This window comes from Carcharodon carcharias, chromosome 5, assembly GCF_017639515.1.
Source record: "Carcharodon carcharias isolate sCarCar2 chromosome 5, sCarCar2.pri, whole genome shotgun sequence".
In the NCBI taxonomy this organism is placed as follows: domain Eukaryota; kingdom Metazoa; phylum Chordata; class Chondrichthyes; order Lamniformes; family Lamnidae; genus Carcharodon; species Carcharodon carcharias.
The window spans coordinates 73,830,289-73,852,809 of record NC_054471.1 but is presented as its reverse complement, the minus strand read 5'-3'; the positions used below and the strand labels follow the sequence as shown (position 1 = coordinate 73,852,809).

The 22,521-nt window shown below is 49.1% G+C and overlaps 1 protein-coding gene across 1 annotated transcript; it reads left to right on the top strand.

Moving 5' to 3' along the window:
* The first annotated feature begins 18 nt into the window (after nt 1-18).
* nup43 (nucleoporin 43) lies at nt 19-21,718 on the top strand. The gene is made up of 8 exons (XM_041187659.1): nt 19-158; nt 7,639-7,761; nt 11,764-11,841; nt 12,141-12,303; nt 14,142-14,277; nt 15,502-15,653; nt 19,505-19,627; nt 21,331-21,718. Exons 1-8 carry the CDS (start codon nt 48-50, stop codon nt 21,552-21,554), a joined length of 1,110 nt encoding a protein of 369 aa, XP_041043593.1. The 5' UTR covers nt 19-47; the 3' UTR covers nt 21,555-21,718.
* Nucleotides 21,719-22,521: the final 803 nt, after the last annotated feature.

Sequence of the window (22,521 nt, the reverse complement as noted above, 5' to 3'; positions counted from 1 at the left end):
TCACCCGGAAGTTAACCGCCCCGGGGTCGCGGCATTTATCCGCTGTCATGGAAGGAAAGTACGTCTCGCAGAAGATCAGCCGGGTCCGCTGGCGGCCGGCGTCCGGCTCCAGTCTGCAGCTTCCCGAATGCTTCGCCACCGGATCATGGGACGCTGAGGTGAGCGGAGCGGAGCGGGAGCTGGGAGGCGATGAAATAGAGAGAGGGGGATGGATCCATGCAGCTCAGCAAACAAGGAGACAGACAAATGGGGAGAAAGGAATGGAGATGGGGAGGGAGATATGGAGCGGGGTGGGGGGGGAGGGAGATATGGAGCGGGGGGGGGGAGGGAGATATGGAGCGGGGGGGGGGGGGGGAGATATGGAGCGGGGGGGAGGGGGAGACGTGGGGGGGGGTGTGCAGGGGGAGACGTGGGGGGGGTGTGCAGGGGGAGACGTGGGGGGGGTGTGCAGGGGGAGACGTGGGGGGGGTGTGCAGGGGGAGACGTGCGGGGGGTGTGCAGGGGGAGACAGGGGTGTGGTGTACAGGGGGAGACGTGGGGGGGGGGTGTACAGGGGGAGACGTGGGGGGGTGGTGTGCAGGGGGAGACGTGGGGGGGGTGGTGTGCAGGGGGAGACGTGGGGGGGGGGGTGTGTGCGCAGGGGGAGACGTGGGGGGGTGTGTGCGCAGGGGGAGACGTGGGGGGGGTGCGCAGGGGGAGACGTGGGGGGGGTGTGCAGGGGGAGACGGGGGGGGTGTGCAGGGGGAGACGTAGGGGGGTGGTGTGCAGGGGGAGACGTGGGGGGGTGGTGTGCAGGGGGAGACGTGGGGGGAGCGGTGTGCAGGGGGAGACATGGGGGGGGCGGTGCAGGGGGAGACGTGGGGGGGGCGGTGTGCAGGGGGAGACGTGGGGGGGGCGGTGTGCAGGGGGAGACGTGGGGGGAGCGGTGTGCAGGGGGAGACGTGGGGGGAGCGGTGTGCAGGGGGAGACGTGGGGGGAGCGGTGTGCAGGGGGAGACGTGGGGGGAGCGGTGTGCAGGGGGAGACGTGGGGGGAGCGGTGTGCAGGGGGAGACGTGGGGGGAGCGGTGTGCAGGGGGAGACGTGGGGGGAGCGGTGTGCAGGGGGAGACGTGGGGGGAGCGGTGTGCAGGGGGAGACGTGGGGGGAGCGGTGTGCAGGGGGAGACGTGGGGGAGGGCGGTGTGCAGGGGGAGACGTGGGGGGGTGGTGTGCAGGGGGAGACGTGGGGGGGTGGTGTGCAGGGGGAGACGTGGGGGGGGTGGTGTGCAGGGGGAGACGGGGGGGTGTGTGCGCAGGGGGAGACGGGGGGGGGTGTGTGCGCAGGGGGAGACGGGGGGGGTGTGCGTGCGCAGGGGGAGACGGGGGGGGTGTGCAGGGGGAGACAGGGGGGGTGTGCAGGGGGAGACGTAGGGGGGTGGTGTGCAGAGGGAGACGTGGGGGGGTGGTGTGCAGGGGGAGACGTGGGGGGAGCGGTGTGCAGGGGGAGACGTGGGGGGGGGGCGGTGCAGGGGGAGACGTGGGGGGGGGCGGTGCAGGGGGAGACGTGGGGGGGGCGGTGTGCAGGGGAGACGTGGGGGGAGCGGTGTGCAGGGGGAGACGTGGGGGGAGCGGTGTGCAGGGGGAGACGTGGGGGGAGCGGTGTGCAGGGGGAGACGTGGGGGGAGCGGTGTGCAGGGGGAGACGTGGGGGGAGCGGTGTGCAGGGGGAGACGTGGGGGGAGCGGTGTGCAGGGGGAGACGTGGGGGGAGCGGTGTGCAGGGGGAGACGTGGGGGGAGCGGTGTGCAGGGGGAGACGTGGGGGGAGCGGTGTGCAGGGGGAGACGTGGGGGGAGCGGTGTGCAGGGGGAGACGTGGGGGGAGCGGTGTGCAGGGGGAGACGTGGGGGGAGCGGTGTGCAGGGGGAGACGTGGGGGGAGCGGTGTGCAGGGGGAGACGTGGGGGGAGCGGTGTGCAGGGGGAGACGTGGGGGGAGCGGTGTGCAGGGGGAGACGTGGGGGGAGCGGTGTGCAGGGGGAGACGTGGGGGGAGCGGTGTGCAGGGGGAGACGTGGGGGGAGCGGTGTGCAGGGGGAGACGTGGGGGGAGCGGTGTGCAGGGGGAGACGTGGGGGGAGCGGTGTGCAGGGGGAGACGTGGGGGGAGCGGTGTGCAGGGGGAGACGTGGGGGGAGCGGTGTGCAGGGGGAGACGTGGGGGGAGCGGTGTGCAGGGGGAGACGTGGGGGGAGCGGTGTGCAGGGGGAGACGTGGGGGGGGGCGGTGTGCAGGGGGAGACGTGGGGGGGGCGGTGTGCAGGGGGAGACGTGGGGGATGGCGGTGTGCAGGGGGAGACGTGGGGGAGGGCGGTGTGCAGGGGGAGACGTGGGGGAGGGCGGTGTGCAGGGGGAGACGTGGGGGAGGGCGGTGTGCAGGGGGAGACGTGGGGGAGGGCGGTGTGCAGGGGGAGACGTGGGGGAGGGCGGTGTGCAGGGGGAGACGTGGGGGAGGGCGGTGTGCAGGGGGAGACGTGGGGGAGGGCGGTGTGCAGGGGGAGACGTGGGGGAGGGCGGTGTGCAGGGGGAGACGTGGGGGGGGCGGTGTGCAGGGGGAGACGTGGGGGGGGCGGTGTGCAGGGGGAGACGTTGGGGGGGGAGGTGTGCAGGGGAAGACGTGGGGGCGGCGGTGTGCAGGGGGAGACGTGGTTGGGGGGTGTGCAGGGGGAGACGTGGTTGGGGGGTGTGCAGGGGAAGACGTGGGAGGTGTGTGCAGGGGCAGACGTGGGGGGGTGTGTGCAGGGGCAGACGTGGGGGGTGTGCAGGGGCAGACGTGGGGGGTGTGCAGGGGCAGACGTGGGGGGTGTGCAGGGGCAGACGTGGGGGGTGTGCAGGGGGAGACGGGGGGGTGTCGTGGGGGTGGCGGAGGTGGGGGCAGACGGGGGTCGGGGAGGTGGAGGTGGGGGCAGACGGGGGTGGGGGGAGGTGGAGGTGGTGGGGAGGCGGGGGGAGGAAGGAGGTGGGGGGGGAGGCGAAGGTGGGGGGGAGAAGGGGGAGGTAGGGGGAGGGAGAAGGGGAGGCGGGGGGGAGAGGGGGAGGCAGAGGCGAGGGAGAAGAAGGGAGGGGAGGCAGAGGCGAGGGAGAAGAAGGGAGGGGAGGGGGAGGCGGGGGAGAAAAAGGGAGGGGAGGGGGAGGCGGGGGAGAAGAAGGCAGGGGAGGGGGAGGCGGGGGAGAAGAAGGGAGGGGAGGGGGAGGCGGGGGAGAAGAAGGGAGGGGAGGGGAGGCGGGGGAGAAGAAGGGGGGGAGGGGAAAGCGGGGGAGAAGAAGGGAGGGGAGGGGGAGGCGGGGGAAAGGAGGTGGGGGAGGCGAGGGAGAAGAAGGGATGGGAGGGGGAGGCGGGGGAGAAGAGGGGCGGGGGAGGGGGAGAAGAGGGGAGAAGAGAGGTGGGGGAGGGGGCAGCTGAGGGGAGGCGGAGGCGGGTGGAGAAGGGGGGGCAGAGGTGGGGGGGAGAAGGGGGCAGGCGGAGGCGGCGGGGAGTAGGGGGGGGCGGAGGTTGGGGGGAGAAGGGGGAGGGCGGAGGCGGCGGGGAGTAGGGGGGGAGAAGGGGGGAAGGGGAAGGCGGGGGGAGAAGTGGGGAGAGGGAGGCGGGGGGAGAAGTGGGGAGGGGGAGGCGGGGGGAGAAGTGGGGAGGGGGAGGCGGGGGGAGAAGTGGGGAGGGGAAGGCGGGGGGAGAAGTGGGGAGAGGGAGGCGGGGGGAGAAGTGGGGAGAGGGAGGCGGGGGGAGAAGTGGGGAGGGGGAGGCGGGGGGGCGAAGTGGGGAGGGGGAGGCGGGGGGGCGAAGTGGGGAGGGGGAGGCGGGGGGGCGAAGTGGGGAGGGGGAGGCGGGGGGCGAAGTGAGGAGGGGGAGGCGAGGGGGCGAAGTGGGGAGGGGGAGGCGGGGGAGAAGTGGGGAGGGGGAGGCGGGGGGAGAAGCGGGGAGGGGAGGGGGAGAAGAGGGGCAGGGAAAAGAGGGGAGGTGGAGGTTGAGGAGGAGAAAAGGGGAGGGGAGAGGGAGGAGAAAAGGGGAGAGGAAGAGTGGGAGGGAGAGAGGGGGGATGGGGGAGGGGGAGAGATGGCTGATGGGGAGGGGGAGAGATGGCTGATGGGGAGGGGGAGAGATGGCTGATGGGGGAGGGGGAGAGATGGCTGATGGGGGAGGGGGAGAGATGGCTGATGGGGAGGGGGAGAGATGGCTGATGGGGGAGGGGGAGAGATGGCTGATGGGGGAGGGGGAGAGATGGCTGATGGGGGAGGGGGAGAGATGGCTGATGGGGGAGGGGGAGAGATGGCTGATGGGGGAGGGGGAGAGATGGCTGATGGGGGAGGGGGAGAGATGGCTGATGGGGGAGGGGGAGAGATGGCTGATGGGGGACGGGGAGAGATGGCTGATGGGGGAGGGGGAGAGAGAGGGGAGGTGGGCGGGGGGGGAGAGAGGGGAGGTGGGAGACGGGGGGAGAGAGGGGAGGTAGGGGTGGGGGGAGGGGGGAATAAAAGTGGGGGTGTGGGAGAGACGGGTGGAGGGGGAGAGAGAGGAGAGACGGGTGGAGGGGGAGAGAGAGGGGAGACGGGGAGGAGGGAGAGGGGAGAGGGGAGACGGGGAGGAGGGAGAGGGGAGACGAGGGGTAGGGAGAGGGGGGAGACGGGGGAGAGGAGAGAGGGGGGAGACGGGGGAGAGGAGAGAGGGGGGAGACGGGGGAGAGGAGAGAGGGGGGAGACGGGGGAGAGGAGAGAGGGGGGAGACGGGGGAGAGGAGAGAGGGGGGAGACGGGGGTTATGTGAGAGGGGGGAGACGGGGGTTATGTGAGAGGGGGGAGACGGGGGTTATGTGAGAGGGGGGAGACGGGGGTTATGTGAGAGGGGGGAGACGGGGGTTATGTGCGAGGGGGGAGACGGGGGTTATGTGCGAGGGGGGAGACGGGGTTATGTGCGAGGGGGGAGACGGGGGTTATGTGAGAGGGGGGAGACGGGGGTTATGTGAGAGGGGGGAGACGGGGGTTACGTGAGAAGGGGGAGACGGGGGTTACGTGAGAAGGGGGAGACGGGGGTTACGTGAGAAGGGGGAGACGGGGGTTACGTGAGAGAGGGGAGACGGGGGTTACGTGAGAGAGGGGAGACGGGGGTTACGTGAGAGAGGGGAGACGGGGGTTACGTGAGAGAGGGGAGACGGGGGTTACGTGAGAGAGGGGAGACGGGGGTTACGTGAGAGAGGGGAGACGGGGGTTACGTGAGAGAGGGGAGACGGGGGTTACGTGAGAGAGAGGGAGGAAGTGAGGGGGGAGGGGGAGGAAGTGAAAGGGGGGGGAGGGAGTGAGAGAGGGGAATGGGAAGGAAGTGAGAGAGGGGGAGGAAGTGAGAGAGGAGACGGGCGGGTGATAAGGGAGACGGGTGGGGAGAATGAGGGAGGCGGACCGGGGAATGAGGGTGACGGGTGGGAGAAGAAGCTTGTGGGGGTGGTGAGACAGATGTGGGGGGAAAGGGAGAGACTAGAAGCTTGGGGGTGTTCTGAGGGAGAAGGAGCTCGCGAGGAGTGGGGTTATAAGGAAGGGATAATGAACTCGGGGAGGTGATGGTGCTGGGTGGGGGAGGGAGTAAACCTCAGGGGTGAGGGAAGGAGATGAGGTTTAGGGGGATTAGGGTGTTGAGGGAGCTGCGGGGGGAGGGAGAAGGAGCTCGGGAGAGGGGGGAGAGGAAGCTGGGTGCTGTGGGTGGGAGATCAATGCCTTCAGCCGTTAGGGGGAATAAGGGAAAGAGCTGGATAGAAGGAAGTGGCGAAGGGGAGGGAGCGGGAGGAATTGGACTGGTTGGGGGGAGTAGTGGACCTAAGAGATGGGAGGGGAAGGATGTCCATGGGCTGGAGTGAACCTGGTGAAAGATGTTTTTCATATCCTTGGCTTTATAAATGCATGAAATGCAAAAGTTTGGAAGATGTGTTAAGATCTTCGCTGAATGTATACCAAGCTGACTACAAAACAAAAGAGAGTTGTGGCTAAAGGAAGCTCCTCAGATCAGCAAAATATGGGAAGTGGTGTTGCTGATGCTGGGATCACTGTTGTTTAGAACTTGTATAAATCATTTGAATCAAGAATTGGAAATACAATTTCAAAAATGGGAAGATGACTCCAAATTGGAAGGTAGTGACAAAATCCAGGGAGACATTAACAAACTTGCAGAATGACCATATAATTGGCAAATGAACCTCAATACAAATGTGTCAGGTGGTATACTTAGGTAGAAAGAATAAGGAAGCCAGATACTCGTTAGAAAATTGGTATCTGACTAAGGTAGAGGAGCAAAAAGATCTTGGGACACAGAAACACAAATCACCAATTGATTAATAAGGCCTCAAAAAAAAACAGCACTGGGGTTCATTTCTAGAGGGATAGAATTGAAAAGAAGTTATCTTAAACTTGTATATAACCTTGATTAAACCACACTTGGAGTACTGTGCAAAGTTCTGGTCTCCGCATTGTAAAAATGATATAGAGGCTGGATGAGGTGCAAAAAAAGATTTACTAGAATGTCACCAGAACTGAGAGGCCATACCTATCAGGAAAGGTTGGTCAGGCTGGGGCTGCTCCGTCTTGAAAAGAGAAGACTGAGTGGAAAACCCAATAAAAGTCGTCTTTTAAAAGAGACGTTGGAATGTGGAATTTGCTCCCACAGGAAATGATTGAGGTGACTAATATTGATGCATTTAAGGGGAAACGAGGAGAAACAGGAATAAAGGAATAGAAAGGCTGATAAGGTTAGATGAAGAAGTGTTCAGGAGGAGGTTCATGTGGAGCTTAAACACGGGCATCCACATGCTGGCCCAAGTGGCCTGTTTTTGTTTTATAAATTCTATGTAATAGCTAGGAAGTCATACTAAGCATTTTATAAATCACTGGTTAGGCCTCAGCTGGAGGCCTATTGTGCCCAACTTTGGGTGCTGCACCTTAGGAAGTATGTGAAGACCTTGACCAGGGTGCAGAGGAATTTAATAGAATAGTACCAGGGTTGGAAGCCCTCATTTATGTGGGATTCTAGAGAACCTGAGATTGTTCTTGTTAAAGCTCAATGTTACGGGAAGATTTAGTCAAGGTATTCAAGGTTATGTAAGGCTTTGACAAGTAAATAAAGATAAACTGTTTCCAGTTGCAGGAGAGTCAGTAACTTGATATCGATTTAATATGTTTGCCAAAGAGCTGGAAGGGAGATGAGACTTTTTTATGCAGTAAGGCAGGATCTGGAATGCACTGCCTGAAAAGGTAGTGGATACAGATTCAATACAGTAGGAACTTCCAAAAGGATATTGGATAAATATTTGAAAAAGGAAAATGTGCAAGGCTATGTGGAAAGAACAGAGAGTGGGACTAATTGGATAGCTTTATCAAAAAGCCAGCACAGGCACAATGGGCCAAATGACCACCTCCTTGGTATGAGATTCTAAAATCCTTTATTATGTTCTAGTACATTCATCTCTTGCCTCTCACTAGATGGTTATTAACTTTATAGTCATCTCCTTCAGTTCCACACTCCCAGTTCAGATTAAGTAGCTCACTCCAAGCTTGTAGAGCGCTGTAATTGAAACAGGTCTTGTTTTTTGAAGTCCCTGTAATGAACAATGTTTTTGTCTCATATTGTCCCATGTAGCAGAACAAAGTGTGCCTTTGGAAAACAGTTGATATGGAAGGCACTGAAACAGATCAGCTATTCATGGAGGACACTAAGCCCTTATGTGAAATCAACCACAATGGTGATGTCATGGATCTACAGGTAACTGTGAAGCAGTGGTCAAGCTTGAATAAGACCATGCAACCCACCTTGCACATATCCTAACTCCTGGCTTTGGACTTCATTTCAAACACTGCTGCAATAATATGCATGTAATCAGGATTAAGTTGTATGCAACATGGTATATTCTTGAGATAAAAACAAAAAAACTGCGGATGCTGGAAATCCAAAACAAAAACGAAAACAGAATTACCTGGAAAAACTCAGCAGGTCTGGCAGCATCGGCGGAGAAGAAAAGAGTTGACGTTTCGAGTCCTCATGAACTCAAGTTCTGTCGAAGGGTCATGAGGACTCGAAACGTCAACTCTTTTCTTCTCCGCCGATGCTGCCAGACCTGCTGAGTTTTTCCAGGTAATTCTGTTTTTGTTATGGTATATTCTTGTGTTGAATTATCACAGGAAGAATTGTATTAATGTGGAATTAAGATAACGAGATGAGTGCTGACACCATTGGACAGGACTTTTTAGTTTTAGTTTACTGCTAGAAACTTGCAATACACAAGGAGGCCATTTGGCCTGTCTTGCCTGTGACTCTTCAAAGGATCAGTTGTGCTCACCCCAAATCCCTGCTTTTTGTCTATAACGCCTGCAAGTTCCTCATTGTCATGAACCTGAAAAGTCCCTTTTAAAATTATTTATGGATCAGCTTCCACTGCCTTTTCAGGTAGATCCTGACAATTCTGAGTGAAAATATTTCTCCTCCAGATATTTTTCCAAATATTTTGAATTATGGCCCCTGATTATTAACCCATTTGATAGAGTAAATAGGGGGAAAGAATTCTCTCTTATCAAAACCCTCATTAGCTCATAAATCTCTTAGGTTGCCTAACCCCTGTGCCTTCTGTCTCCAAGGAGAACAGTCCAGATCCCTCCATGCAATTGAAGCCCCCACTCCTTGGTAACATTCCAGAAGACCTCCTCTGCACCAACTCCACCCCTCCTTTTTCCCAACCCCCAAATCCCACCTGCCATCTGGTGAGTGGAGGACATTTACCTATTACGTGTGTAAAGTCACTCCCAGTCCCTTACAGCAGTGCAATATGGGCTGCACATGGACTGCAGCGATTCAGGAAGGCGGCTCACCACCACCTTCTGAAGGGCAATTAGGGATGAACAATAAAAATGCTGTGAATAGTGGCATCACCATATGCTGATTTAAATGTTGCCATAATTTCAGGCCACCACCCACATTCCAGCAAAACAAGCTCTGCCCACAGCATGCAGCATGATGAACGGGCTTGTAAGGAGATCTGTAGCCTAGCCAGCTTCTTAAAGCAGATAGTCTTGGCGAGGTTTCACCACACACACACACACACACACACACACACACACACACACGCACACACACACACACACACACACACACACACACACACACACACTCACACTCTTCCAAATTTGTTGAATTGAATTTCAGGTGCTATTAAGTATGTAACCGATTATCTTTCCTTTTTTTTAAACTATCCATAAAACTCCTATTTTTGTCAATTTTGAAAACCTGGCTTTTAATGTCCCTCAATATGCAAAAAGTGCATCAAATCTCTAATGGCAAAGGAAAATGTTTGATCCCTATGGCAAGTTCTGTGTTAAATCTGGGACAGATCACTGCTAAAATTAAGTTGCCTAACTGTTTTCCAGTACAGTACATCAGCCCTCTGAATTCCAGCAGGGACATGAGCAGCAATGATGCTGCTGGACAAAGGGGAAACTAACGCTCTGAGGACACTGGTTCAAATCTGAACACAGCAGCCGGTGGAATTTAAATTCAATTAAAGGAATTAATGCATTAAGACTAGTCTCAATAATGGTAACCATAAATCTATCATCGATTGTCAGAAAAATCTATCTGGTTCATCAATGTCCTTTAGGGAAGGAAACCTGCCATGCATGACCTGGCATAACTACAAGTAACATTCGCGCCACACAATTGCAGTGACCATCTCCAACAAGAGAGAATCTAACCATCACCCCTTGAGATTCAATGTCATTACCATAACTGAATCCCCCACAATCAACATCCTGGGAGTTACCATTGACTAGAAACTGAACTAGACTAGCACTATAAATACTATGTTAACAAGAGCAGGTCAGAGGCAAGGAATCCTGCAGCGAGCAACATGCCTTCTGACTCCCCAAAGCCTGTCCACCATCTACAAGTCAGGGGTTTGATGGAATACCCTCCACTTGGCTAGAGGAATGCAGCTCCCACAACACTCACGAAGCTTGACACCATCCAGGACAAAGCAGTCTGCTTGATTGACACCTGATCCACAAACGTTTACTCCCTCCACCACTGATGCACAGGGACAGCAGTGTGTACCATCTACAAGATGTACTGCAGGACCTCACCAAGCCTCTTTAGGCAGCACCTTCCAAACCCATTACCACTGCCATCTAGAAGGACAAGGGCAGCAAACACATGGGATCACCACCACCACCTGGAAGTTCCCCTCCAAGCCACACACCATCCTGACTTGGAAATATATCGTCGTTCCTTCACTGCCACTGGGTTACAATCCTGGAACTCCCTCCCTAATAGCACTGTGGGTGTGGCTACACCACAGGGACTGCAGATGTTCAAGAAGGCAGCTCACCCACCACCTTCTCAAGGGCAATTAGGGATGGGCAATAAATGATGGCCCAACCAGCGAAGCCCACGTCCCATGAATGAATTTTTAAAAAAACTCCAGACCCACAGCAACGTAGTTGACTTTTAACTGCCCTCTGAAATGGCCCAGCTAGATACTCAGTTCTACCAACCCACTAAAGAAAACCAGATGGACACAGTGATTCAAGAAGATGGCTCATCACCACCTTCTCAAGGGCAATTAGGGATGGGCAACAGCTGTTGACCTTGCCAGCGATGCTCACATCCTGTGAAATAATTTTTAAAGTAGATTCACCATTAGTAAGTTTAATTATTTAAAATGTAGAAACATTGGGGATTTCCCTGTGTCACGCAAATTCACGAACAGGCCTTAGGCCATCACTTTTGAAAAGTGCCCAGTCTACCTAGGTATCTTAAAAATTTGAGCAACAGGTCAAGCTAGCTGTTTCACACTGCTACTATGTAGTAGCAACATGAGTGGTATTTGTCACTAATAGGATGCTGCTGTCAAGCCAAAAAGACATTCTACCCTTCACACACGAGTAATATGTTATGTGAATTTCAGTGCCAGTGTGATGCTAGGTATGTAGGCCGTATGTCCCAAAGACTGGTGGATCATATCAAAGAGCATGTCCCAGCCGCAATGGGCAAGGTACAGACCGTATTCAACCAACCTGTACTTGCAAAACTCAAAACACAGTGTCTAACATTAGATGTGATTCTGCGGTTGGACAACATTTGCTAAATAAGCTTTAACATGTTAAGCATTACCAATTTAAGAATGTCAGTCGGGCTCACAGTGTGGCGAATTTGCTTATACTGGAAGCTACATATAATGTACACTGGGCCCTGTTCTTGCAGACAGAACATGTACACAAATTGCACTTGTTTCAGCTAAACAAAATAAGTTTTAAGCATTCACTGACTCATTCTTCAGGGCAATGCCTTCCCCAGTCAGGGTCAAGCTGCCTGGTTTAAATTTCAAACAATGCTTAACCATCAGTCACCATCAGTAGTGCATTCTCCATGGCAATGCCACTTGCCAACCAATCAGCACTCTCTTCACACACAGCATAAATTGTTGTTTTACCCTTATATTGGTATTCTTGAGTGTCCTGATGGGTGCAAGACAAAAAGCTTAGACGTAATTCTTTTTTCAGCAATACAATATCTATAGGGATTCAAAGCAAGGGGTCCCAGATTATGTGGGGCACTACCTTAGTGTGTGTGCGTATTTTATTTGTGTCTGCATATAACTGTCTGCAGCTCACCTGATTCCTGTTCTAATTTTTTTGACTCACTGTTTTCAAATTTCTTCCATTCTAAATTCCTACGTTGACTTATAATGGAAGTAACAATGCTTTCATACTTCTATAGTTTCTGGATCAGGAGAGGATTGTCACCGCTTCCTCTACAGGGAGTGTCATTGTATTCCGTCATCATGTGAACAACCAGGTAAAGATACTAATTATGAAAGTTTTACATTAATACCCAAAAAATTTGTGAATTTAAAGCAGAAGGAAAGTTTGTTCAGTCTTCTGTTTTTTATTTTTTAAATGTCGCAAATTGATTTTACTTTTTGTCCAATAAAATCAATTATTGAAGTAAAAAGGTGCCCTTCTGTTATGGTTTCAAAATGGGCATAGTTCATTCTTTAAATCAAAGCACGTTGGCTCCGTGTCTTTTTTTTAATGTCCCTTGGTGTCAATGGCCTGATTCACGCATTTGATATTTTTTTTCTGCCCTCCCCACAGGCACTCTCTGTACTCCAGCACTGGGACCATGCCCACTATCATTCCCATGATAGCGCTCCCTGTACCAGCCTGGTCTGTAATGGCCCTGAGATCATCACCGTCGGGGAGGATGGCCGGATCAACCATTTCCAAGCTGACCAAAAGGAACCGGTGCGGACCATAGGTGGGTGTAATGAAAAGAATTCGGGCTGTGCTTGATAAAGGGAGAACTTGTGTTTGTACAGTGCCTTTCTGGACCTCAGAATGCCCCTTTACAGCCAATGAAGTACTTTTGAAGTGTTGCCACTGTTGTAATTTGGAAACATGGCAGCCAATTTGCGCACTGCAAAGTCCTACAAACAACAATGTGATGATGACCAGATAGTGATGTTGATTGAGGGATAAATAGTGGCTAACGCAGCAGGGAGAACTGACCGGCTGTGTTTCAAAATAGAGCCGTAGGATGTTTTATGTCTACCTGAGAGCGAACAAAGCTCAGTTAAATGTCTCACCTGAAAGATGGCACTACCAACTTCAACACTCCCTCAGTGCTGCACTGGAGTACTAGCTGAGAAACTTGCACAAAAGGAGAAATCAAGTTCTTGGGTTGTTCAACCTTCCATCTCAAGAACACACAAAATAGGAGCAGGAGTAGACCAAATGGCCCATCCAACCTGCTCCACCATTCATTACGATCATGGCTGATCTTGGGCTTCAACTCCACTTTCCCACCCGTTCTCCATTTCCCTTAATTCCCCAAGAGACCAAAAATCTGTCTATCCCAGCCTTAAATCTATTCAACGACGGAACATCCACAACCCTCTGAGGTAGAGAATTCCAAAGATTTACAAACCTTTGAAGTAATTTCTCCTCATATCAGTCCTAAATGATTGGCCCCTTATCCTGAGACTCTGCCTTCTTGTTTTAGATTCCCCAACAAGCAGAAACAATCAGCATCTACCCTATTGAGCCCCTTTAGAAATTTATAGGTTCGCATCTCACTAGTGAAAGCCTATAGGGCAAAGATAGTTGATGCTAAAGTGTTTTGTCCCTCTCTTATGGATCACCACCTTTAGAGAGGTATTTTGTGCTCTCCCCAGTCCCTCTTGGACTGGGCCTTCATTACTTGTTTCAATTTCTTCTATTGCTTATTCTCTGAAAACAAGAATATTTTTGAAAGTAATTTGCACTTGTGAGGCAACTTTAACAAAGTTAAAATGTCACAAAGCATTTCACAGGAACATAATCAGGGAAGATTTGACAATGAGTCACAGATATTAGGACAGACAACCAAAGAGACAGGTTTTGATGAGCAACTTAAAACAGGAGTGGAAGATATTTGGAGAAAGCAATTTTTAATTAAATTCTATTAAACTGGATTGGTTCTTAATCAATGTCAGAGGGATATTTGCACAACAGGTTGCTGAAAAGTTTGAGTCAGTCAACAACCACGTTGCAAAAGTCAGTGACTAGGAATACCCAGGAAGAGATCAGAAACCATTAGTGAAAACACTCCACTGACACCAAAATACTCACTTGTACACAGCAAAGTCCCACAAACAGAAATGTGATGATGACCAGATAATCTGTTTTTAACTGGTGGCTGGGGGACACTGGAGTGCTCTTATTTACTCTTTGACTAATGCTATGGCATCTTTTGCGCCCACTTAAGAGACATGGCCTTGGTTTAACATCTGATCTGAAAGACAGCACCGATGACAGTACAACACTCCCTCAGTATTTGGAGTGTCAGTGTATGTTTTATGCTCAGGGCTTGAACCCACAACCTTCCTGACTTGGAAGAAGAGAGTGCTACCCACTGAGCCACAGCTGATACCTGCTTAATGCATTAATCTTACAAAGTGAAAGCAGGCTTCCAACAACCAATAGCTCTGTCTTACAAGCCACTTTTGCTGAACAACAGTTGCATTGACTTATACTAAACGGAAGATGAGTTTGTTAAAGATTGTTTCTTTGAAAATGGAGCTGAACACCAAGTCTTATTGCCCTTTCTCCTTCCAGACAATGCTGACAGCAGTTCACTCAATGCAGTCACTTTCCTGCGAACTACAGAAATTTTGACAGTCAACTCAATCGGACAGTTGAAAATCTGGGACTTCAGACAGCCGGGAAATAAACCCCGTCAAATATATTCTTTGTAAGTTCAGCCATTGCTATTTTCTCTGTAGCTTGCACCAGATATAGGGAATAGATATGCACAAAACCTCGACAGATGATGCAAGACATTGCAACAGAAAATTACAAGTATCCATAATTGCAATTGTAGAAACATTTCAGAGCCCTTTATCTGCAATATTCATAAAAATAAAAATAGTAGAAATGCACAGCAGGTTGTTCATCACATTAAAAAAAGTTTAACTTTTGAGGGGAACTCATCATTGGACAGTTTTAGAATACCAAATTTGGTGATGGTGAGGGGACATTTATCCTGATATGGTTGTTTCTCTTCAATTAACTGGAAGACCAGCATGAACAAGAAATTCTATAGAAATAGAGCAGCATCTGTTTCTATCTGCCCCCCACCCCCAGGCCGACCTCCCACCCTGCTTCCATAATTAGACCTTGGAGGCCTGCTGTTCATTGTGAAAAGATGAAGCCACCGATCCTTAAATTCATTGCCTTCCAGCCTCTGCAATCAGTGCCAGACGCATCACTGGGGCTTCAACTGGCGCAGGAGGCGTGACAATATGCTGCAAAGGTCAAACATATTTTTGCAACATTTCTCCAAATTTTCCACATCTTGCGTAACATTTTACCATACAGAAAGAGGCCATTCAGCCCATTGCACATGTATTTGGCTACCTTTCCTTTCCCTATTTGCTTTTTTTTAAAAGAAAAAGCAACCTTCCTTTTGAAAGTTCTTAAATGTCCTGTTTCCAACATTTCCACATTGAACATTTCACATCCTGTATTAAAGAATAAATAGATGTCCAGACCGCTCCCTTCATTGATTTGATTGTTAAACCTATGTCATCTATTTACATAGAAAAAAGAAACCACAAACAAACTTGTATTTATAAGACACCTTTCACAACCTCCAGATGTCCCAAAGCACTTGCAGCCAGTGAAGTCACTGATGTAATGTAGAAAATGGTACAGTACTGTGTTCCCCACTCTCTGGGTAAAGAAGCTCTTCTTTAGTTTCCTTTTGGATTTATTAGTGACTGTTTTATATTGATGTTCCCCTAGTTCTGCTCTCACCCACAAATGGAAGCATTTCTCCACATCCACCTTATAAAACCTTTTCATTATTTTTAAGACCTCTAGCAGATCTGGTTGCTGTAGCACAAAAATTATTAGAAGTGTGTACTTAATCTCTGTCTGATTTTTTCTGTTAATGCCATTATTTGTTTGTTCTCAGGACAGGTGACCGAGTGCCGCTGCACTGTGTAGACAGACATCCAAACCAGCAGCACATAGTGGCGACAGGTGGTCAGGATGGAACATTCTGTATCTGGGATGTCAGGCAAGGAAGTATACCCATCTCCTTACTGGATGCCCATTCTGCAGAAAGTATGTTTGTTTGTTATCTTCCCCACCCCCTAATTGCTCAGAATCTCCAGTACAATTTTTTTGATAGCTGGCAAACTTGCAGGTTTAAAGGTCCTATTTTTCAGACTCTTTGGGTGGGATAGGGTGAGTGGTGGGGACAATAATCCAGAATTGAGACACAGGCTGTAAAGTAAAGTGCATTTACATTTCACTGAATTATTTTCAGAAGTACCTTTTGTTTAGAGAGTGGTGAGAATGTGGAACTAGCTACCACAGTGGGTATTTGAGATAAAAACCATACATGCATTTAAGGAAAAGATAGATAAGTGCATGAGGAAGAAAGGGGAATGGAAGGAAATGCTGATAGGGTGAAATGAACTAAGGTAAGGAAGAGGCTTATATGCAGCTTGAATATATGCACTGTCCAACAGTTCCGTGTTACATAGCGTACTGTCCAGACTTAAAAGTGTCATATTTACAAATAAGTTTTGAAGGACTATTTAATTACAAGTTGACACTTGGGTGCCAATAATAATACTTACACAATTACCATTGGTAAGTTATTAATGACAATTGGTGCAGCTTAATAATGGTTTTATTTAAGGGAGTCATCCTTTGACCTGCTTCCAAGGTAATGTACATGGAGTTCATTAAAGAATCCATTTGAATTCCCAGGGGATCCGAGAGGCTGAAGCATCCTTAACCCATCCCACCGATGCATGGCCTAATCCTGGTGTTCATCCCTTACAGCATCATTCATAATAACCCTAATATTCTCATCTTCAAACTTCCTGAAGAACTGACCTGATCACTTCATCTCATCTCAGTGTTCCTTTTTGAATTCCGTCCGTTGTCCATGATCCTACTGTTGCCCTTTGGCTCACATAGAGCAGATTCTACCCATGTCTATAAACAGTGCAGAGATGTTTCTAATGGTCTACACCATCAGCCCCACTCAAGCGATTGCAACCAATTCTCCCCCATTTGTCTGTTGATTGCCCACATTATTAATCTCCTCACTGCTCTGTGATTGGAGTCAAACCACCCAAGCTGAATGGCCACCTGCTCCCCAATCTACTGAGCATTGTTTTGGTGACATGAATCCAATCTTCTCCCTTTACTTTTCCTTTCCCCTCCTCTTACTGCCCTCCCACTAGCCCCTGCACTGACTATCACTTATCTGATTAGACACAACCTCTCAGGCCTCTTTTCCCATCCTTTTGTTTTCCCATCTAATTCCCCTTCTCACCTACTCCCCAACTCTTCTTTTTCCTCTTCCGAAACCTTTTCATCTGTGTCCACTCCTCCCAACACACCAAGCACCCCCCCTCCTCCACCTCACCCCACCCCACCCCAACCACAGCCTCAGCCTCCTTTTTAATCGATTTCAATTACCCCCACCTTGTAACCCTACTTAACCTGAACTTGGCTCTCCATGTGCAACGCTGCAGGCATTAGTGCCATATTAAGACTCTTTTCTGCATGGAACTTTCCATTATAACAGCAACTTGTAATTATATAGTACCTTTTAAGGTAAATTATCCCAAGATAAGCAGCATTATCAAAATCTGACACTGAACCACATATAACATTAGGACAAGTGGCCAAAAGCTTGGTCAAAGAGGTATGTTTTAAGGAGCATCCTAAAGGCGAAGGACAGGGGTAGAGTTGGGGAGGCTTAGGGAGGGAATTCCAGAGTTTAGGATCTAGGCAGCTGAAGGTGCAGTCATCATTGAAGGATTAAAGTCAGGGATGAGCAAAAAACCGAAGTTAGAGGAGCACAGAGGTCTCAGAGGCCAGCAGAGTTACAGAGGTGTGGAGGGACAAGACCATGGAGTGATTTGAGAACCAGGATGAGTATTTTAAAATCTGGGCACTGCCAGTGAGGGAGCCAGTGTATGTAAGGGAGCACAGAAGTCATGGGTGAACAGGATTTAGTGTAAATTAGGATAGGGCCAGCAGAGATTTGGATGAGCTCAAGTTTATGGAGGATGCAAGATGGAAGGCAACCCAGGAGAATATTGGAATAGTCAAACCAAATCAAACCCAAGTCATGATGAAGGTTTCAGCAACAGGTGAACTTGGGCAGCTGCAGTTGGGGGACAATGCTTTGGAGGTAGAATTATGACAATGGCTTTGATCCTCCAAATATTTAGTTGGAGGAAATCTCTCCGTATCCTAAGCAATGTGACAAAACAGAGGTCATGGATGTTGATCGTATAGCAGTTGTGTTTAATTATTTACAAGTGGAGGAGATTATTTGGGGTTTCACTTGAGCGCATGTTTAAAAAAAAACTTAAACTGTGGTGTGGTAGAGTTAGGAGGCATATGCTTACATTTATTTACAGTGTGAACCATTATAAGACTGAGTAAAGATTGGCAATGGGTTTTCTGGAGTAGAACAGTGGAGAGATTGAGAAGTAGTGGTGAGGTACAGATGGGTGTCACCAGCATGTAGAACCTGACATGTTTTTGGATGACTTCACTGATATAATTTCCTATGTTTAAATTTATAATTAAACTGTACGTAAATTAGTTGCTATATTTGGGTCCTCTCTCCTATTCCCCCTCTCCTCCCCTTACTCCTCCTCCCTTACTGAATGCGACAAGTTTGAAGTATCAGTTGTAACTCAGTAGTGCTTTCTCGCCTGAGTCAGAAGGTCATGGATTCAAGTCCCACTCCAGAAACTTGAGCACATAATTTAAGCGTCGCTCCAGTGCCGTATTAATGGAGCACTGCACTGTTGGAGACGTTAAACCAAGACCCAGTCTGCCCCCTCTGGTGGATGTAAAGAATCCCACAGCCCTATTTGAAGAGCAGGAGAGTTCTTCCCGGTGTCCTGACCAATACGTATCCCTCAGCCGGCATCACCAAAACAAATTATATGGTCGTTTTCATATGCTGTTTGTGGGATCTTGCTGTGCTCAATTTGGCTGCTATGTTCCAACAGTGACTACACTGAGAATATTTCATTGCCTATAAATCCACTTAAAATGACTTGAGGTTATGAAAGGGACTTTAAAATGAGGTCTAAATTAAGCCTGTGTCCCATGATCCAATTATCTCTGTCCTTTAGTTTCATTTTACCTCAGATTACACGCCAATGTTAAACACAGTGGAGATCACTTTGTGTGTGCATCTCTCTCTAAATCTTTCATATGCCAAAATGTATGCGTAGTGGTATAGTAATATAGTAAAGGTCTAGTAATCCAGAGACCCAGGGTAATGCCCTGGCAACCTGGCTTCAAGTCCTGCCACGGCAGATGGTGAAATTTGAATTCAATAAAAATCTGGAATTAAAAGTCTAATGATGACCATGAAACCATTGTCGACTGTTGTAAAAACCCACCTGGTTCACTCATGTCCTTTAGGGAAAGAAATCTGCTGTCCTTACCTGGTCTGGCCTGCATGTGATTCCAGACCTACAGCAATGTGGTTGACTCTGAAATGCCCTCTGAAGAAGGGCAATTAGGGATGGACAATAAGTGCTGGCCTAGCCAGTGATGCCCACATCCCATGAATGAATAGAAAGGAACAATTTCCTCTGCCATTTCTCACCAGATTTTAACTCTAAGTGAATGGATTTATCTCTGGCTTATCCTTCTTAGACTTGGCCTTAAGCAATATCTCACAGGTCCAGTGGAGTAGCTGACACTGACCACAGTGGGCTAACTGGCCTTCTCCTGTGCTGTAATCTCGACATGCCTATTCCAGATCAATGGCGAGCATGTCATAAACAAACTGAGTCATCAATACCATATAACCCGCATGCAATTGTGTTTGGTTTTGTTTGCATTTTGTTTGTTGTAAGTGTATTCAGTTGAATGGCAGAGTGCAAGTTTCTTTAAAATTTGTTGTGCTTTATTAACAGTGTGGGAAGTTCATTTTCATCCCTCCAACCCTGATCATGTGTTTACCTGCTCTGAGGACGGATCACTGTGGCATTGGAATGCTTCTGTTATGGCTCCTGATCTGCCTTCCTTTCTTCAACACGGTATGAACCAAGTCACTGATTTAAAATTGCAGGTGCTTTCTGGCATTGGATAGAATGTTAAATCAAATATTTCAACCCAGATAAACAAATGTTAAGGAGTAGAGATTGTTTTATTAAAAAAAAAACACAGAAGTGGGTGGGGAAAGTAATGGGAAGAAATATACTGATCTGAAAGGGTGACTTCATTCTTTGGCCATGAAAACCTTCATTCATGACATCCCAGTTCAACAGAGAGAGGCCAGAGAGAGTGGGTGCTACCAAATCATGTACAATGGCAACATTGACTAAACGGTATTTTTTAGGCAATTTGTACTATAAACTCCAGAAAAGTCTCCCCGTGTGACTTTTAATACGACCAACAATTCCATGCCACTGTTATACTTTATGCCTTAAGTGCACATTTCATTCTACCGGAACAAGTCCAAAGCTATTCTCCTCTCCCAGTAGCCTGCTTCCTTCTCCTTTTCCCAGCCAGGTAACTGTTAATCCCAGAACTGACTTTCACTGTGATGGTTACACTGGAGATTCCTCCTTCTAGCCAAAGCTAGGTCAATCTTCCAACTTCATTTAAATCCTCACAAACTTAGTCTCTTCAATCTGAGCATGAGCTCCTATCCGCATTCTGTGCGATGAACAATAGAGTCAGCATTTTCTCTGCTTAGATACAGGACCAGCTGCCTCAATCTCTCTGCTCTCTTATTCTTGCAGACTGACATGGGTCTATGAGGTTCAGTAATATCTTAGGAAATCCTGTGACCCGATACCACATGGACTTTGGGAAGGGAAGAGTCCATAGAAGTCAAACTCCACGGCAACATGAATTACATTGGCATTTCTACCTGGATACAAAACCCAATTAGCTATCCTCTAGGCCTTCAACTCCATTCTAGCTTAGATTCAAATTGACAGTTTAAACTAAAATTATTTATAAAACCTGACAATCCTAATACCTCACTGTGAGACTTGGAGGCTGACAGTCTCTCCGCAGTCAGCATATATACTCTTGCCATTGTCCACAAGTGTGAACATCTTGCTGTATCTTCCCAGCAAATCATCCTGTGCTCCCTCTTTAACAACCAAGGCATGTAGTCTTGTTATTGGGCAGAATTAAGAACAGATCACATCACCCCCTCCATTCCATCCTAAATTAAAAAGTGTCCCAAAACATAACCTTTTAAACTTCATACTTATAACAACCTGGATCACATAACGGCTAAATCTGGGTAAGAACAGCAGATTTATTTCTCTAAAGGACATTAGTAGCCAGATTGGTTTTTCAACAAAGTAAGTTTTTAATTTCCAAAATGTATTTAATTAACTGAATTTAAATTCTCCAGCTACTGTGATAGGATTTGAATGCATTTCTTCAGATCGTTAGTCCAATAACAGCTACTATGCTATTGTTCCCAACTCAGAGACAGCTAAAGGTTATATTCAATCACTCTGAATTACAAGCTGTCTCCAGATGAAAATGTGTTTTTTTGCTGGTATGACAATATATAGAATGCGTTGAGTTTACAGCAAACCAAGCTTTTAGCTGTATTGGAGCACCAAACTGTAGAGACACTTGGTAGTTGGACTGTAGTTCAAGATTTATGGTTCTGAAAATTTGTTGTTAATTGAGCAACAAATGCACTGTAAGCTTTTATTGCAATAAATGCACAACATTATTCTCATCACTTCTTTCTCCTGCATTTTCTTAGGTAGAAGAAACTTCTCATTGAATGGCACAGTTCCCCATGCCAACTCAAACCAATCATTGAGCAGTGCATGGCTCACCATGGATGCTGCAAAAGGAAGAGTGGATATCGATAACCTGCTGTCAGCTTATACCCTGTCGGTGAATAGCTTGGATGTTGTGGGAGAATATTTAGTATGTGGGACAGATGCAGAAGCTGTCTACATTACTCATAATCTGGAGCTCTAATAGGAGGCAAACTACACAGCAGACTTTTATAAACCTCAAATGTAAATTCCTGTACATGTACCATTGTTCTTAAAACTAAAAACTTGCCAGCCTTTGAGTGCAGCACAATGGCAAGCACACTTGGATAACATTTTTTTTTAAAGTAATAAAGTACAACAATCAAAGCTGCCTTGGTTATATTTTATTTAAAAGCATTGGGCGAAAGACCATACTATCTCAAGTTAGGGCAGAGCCCACATCCCTCAATAGCAAATTCTTATCAATCCATGATGGTATTTTCCAATTAAGTTCACTGAAAATCACTCACTGTAATGTCAATTTTCTCAGCCTCTGTCACAACTTCCGAAATACTAAGCTGGAGTCACGAAACCCCTTCAGACCTAAAAAAAAGCAGTTGATTTGAATGTTTCCGACCCCCCCACTGAGCATCTGGTGGTCTCGCACTGTCGATCTCCAGCTAGGATTTATAGTAGTTTCCAGCTTTACTACTGATTGGAAGCCTCAACTAATGAGGGTGCATATTGAAAATTTGGACCTGCTGGAGTTTTCTGACCATTGTTTCAACTGGTTGGAAAATCACCCCATTAGGCCTTAGGCTGAGGTGAAAACAATCATGCCTGTGAAACAATAAAATTGGATCAAACCCCATTTTAGGACTTGAACAGGTGATGTACAGCAGCTTGCATTTATATAGTGCCTTTAATGTGGGAGAACATTCCAAAACACTTCATGAAGAATACAATCTGACAAAAAGTGACGAAGCAAAAGGAGGAGGCGTTAGGACAGGTGACCAAAATAAGGTATTTTTTAAGGACTGTCTTAAAGGAGTGAATGTGAGATTTAGGAAGGGAGTTCCAGTGCTTGGGGCCTAGATGACTGAAGATACAACTGCCAATGGTGAGGCAAACAGAGTGAAGAATTCAAAAGAGTACTGAATTGGTGGAATGCAGTTCTGAAGGTTGTAGTG

Bases quoted from the DNA above. Each gene is read 5' to 3' on its own strand.
- nup43 (XM_041187659.1), top strand. From the start codon at position 48: ATGGAAGGAAAGTACGTCTCGCAGAAGATCAGCCGGGTCCGCTGGCGG. The intron at 7,762-11,763 runs GTAACTGTGAAG...ATACTTCTATAG, and splicing joins GTGATGTCATGGATCTACAG to TTTCTGGATCAGGAGAGGAT. The intron at 11,842-12,140 runs GTAAAGATACTA...CCCTCCCCACAG, and splicing joins GTCATCATGTGAACAACCAG to GCACTCTCTGTACTCCAGCA.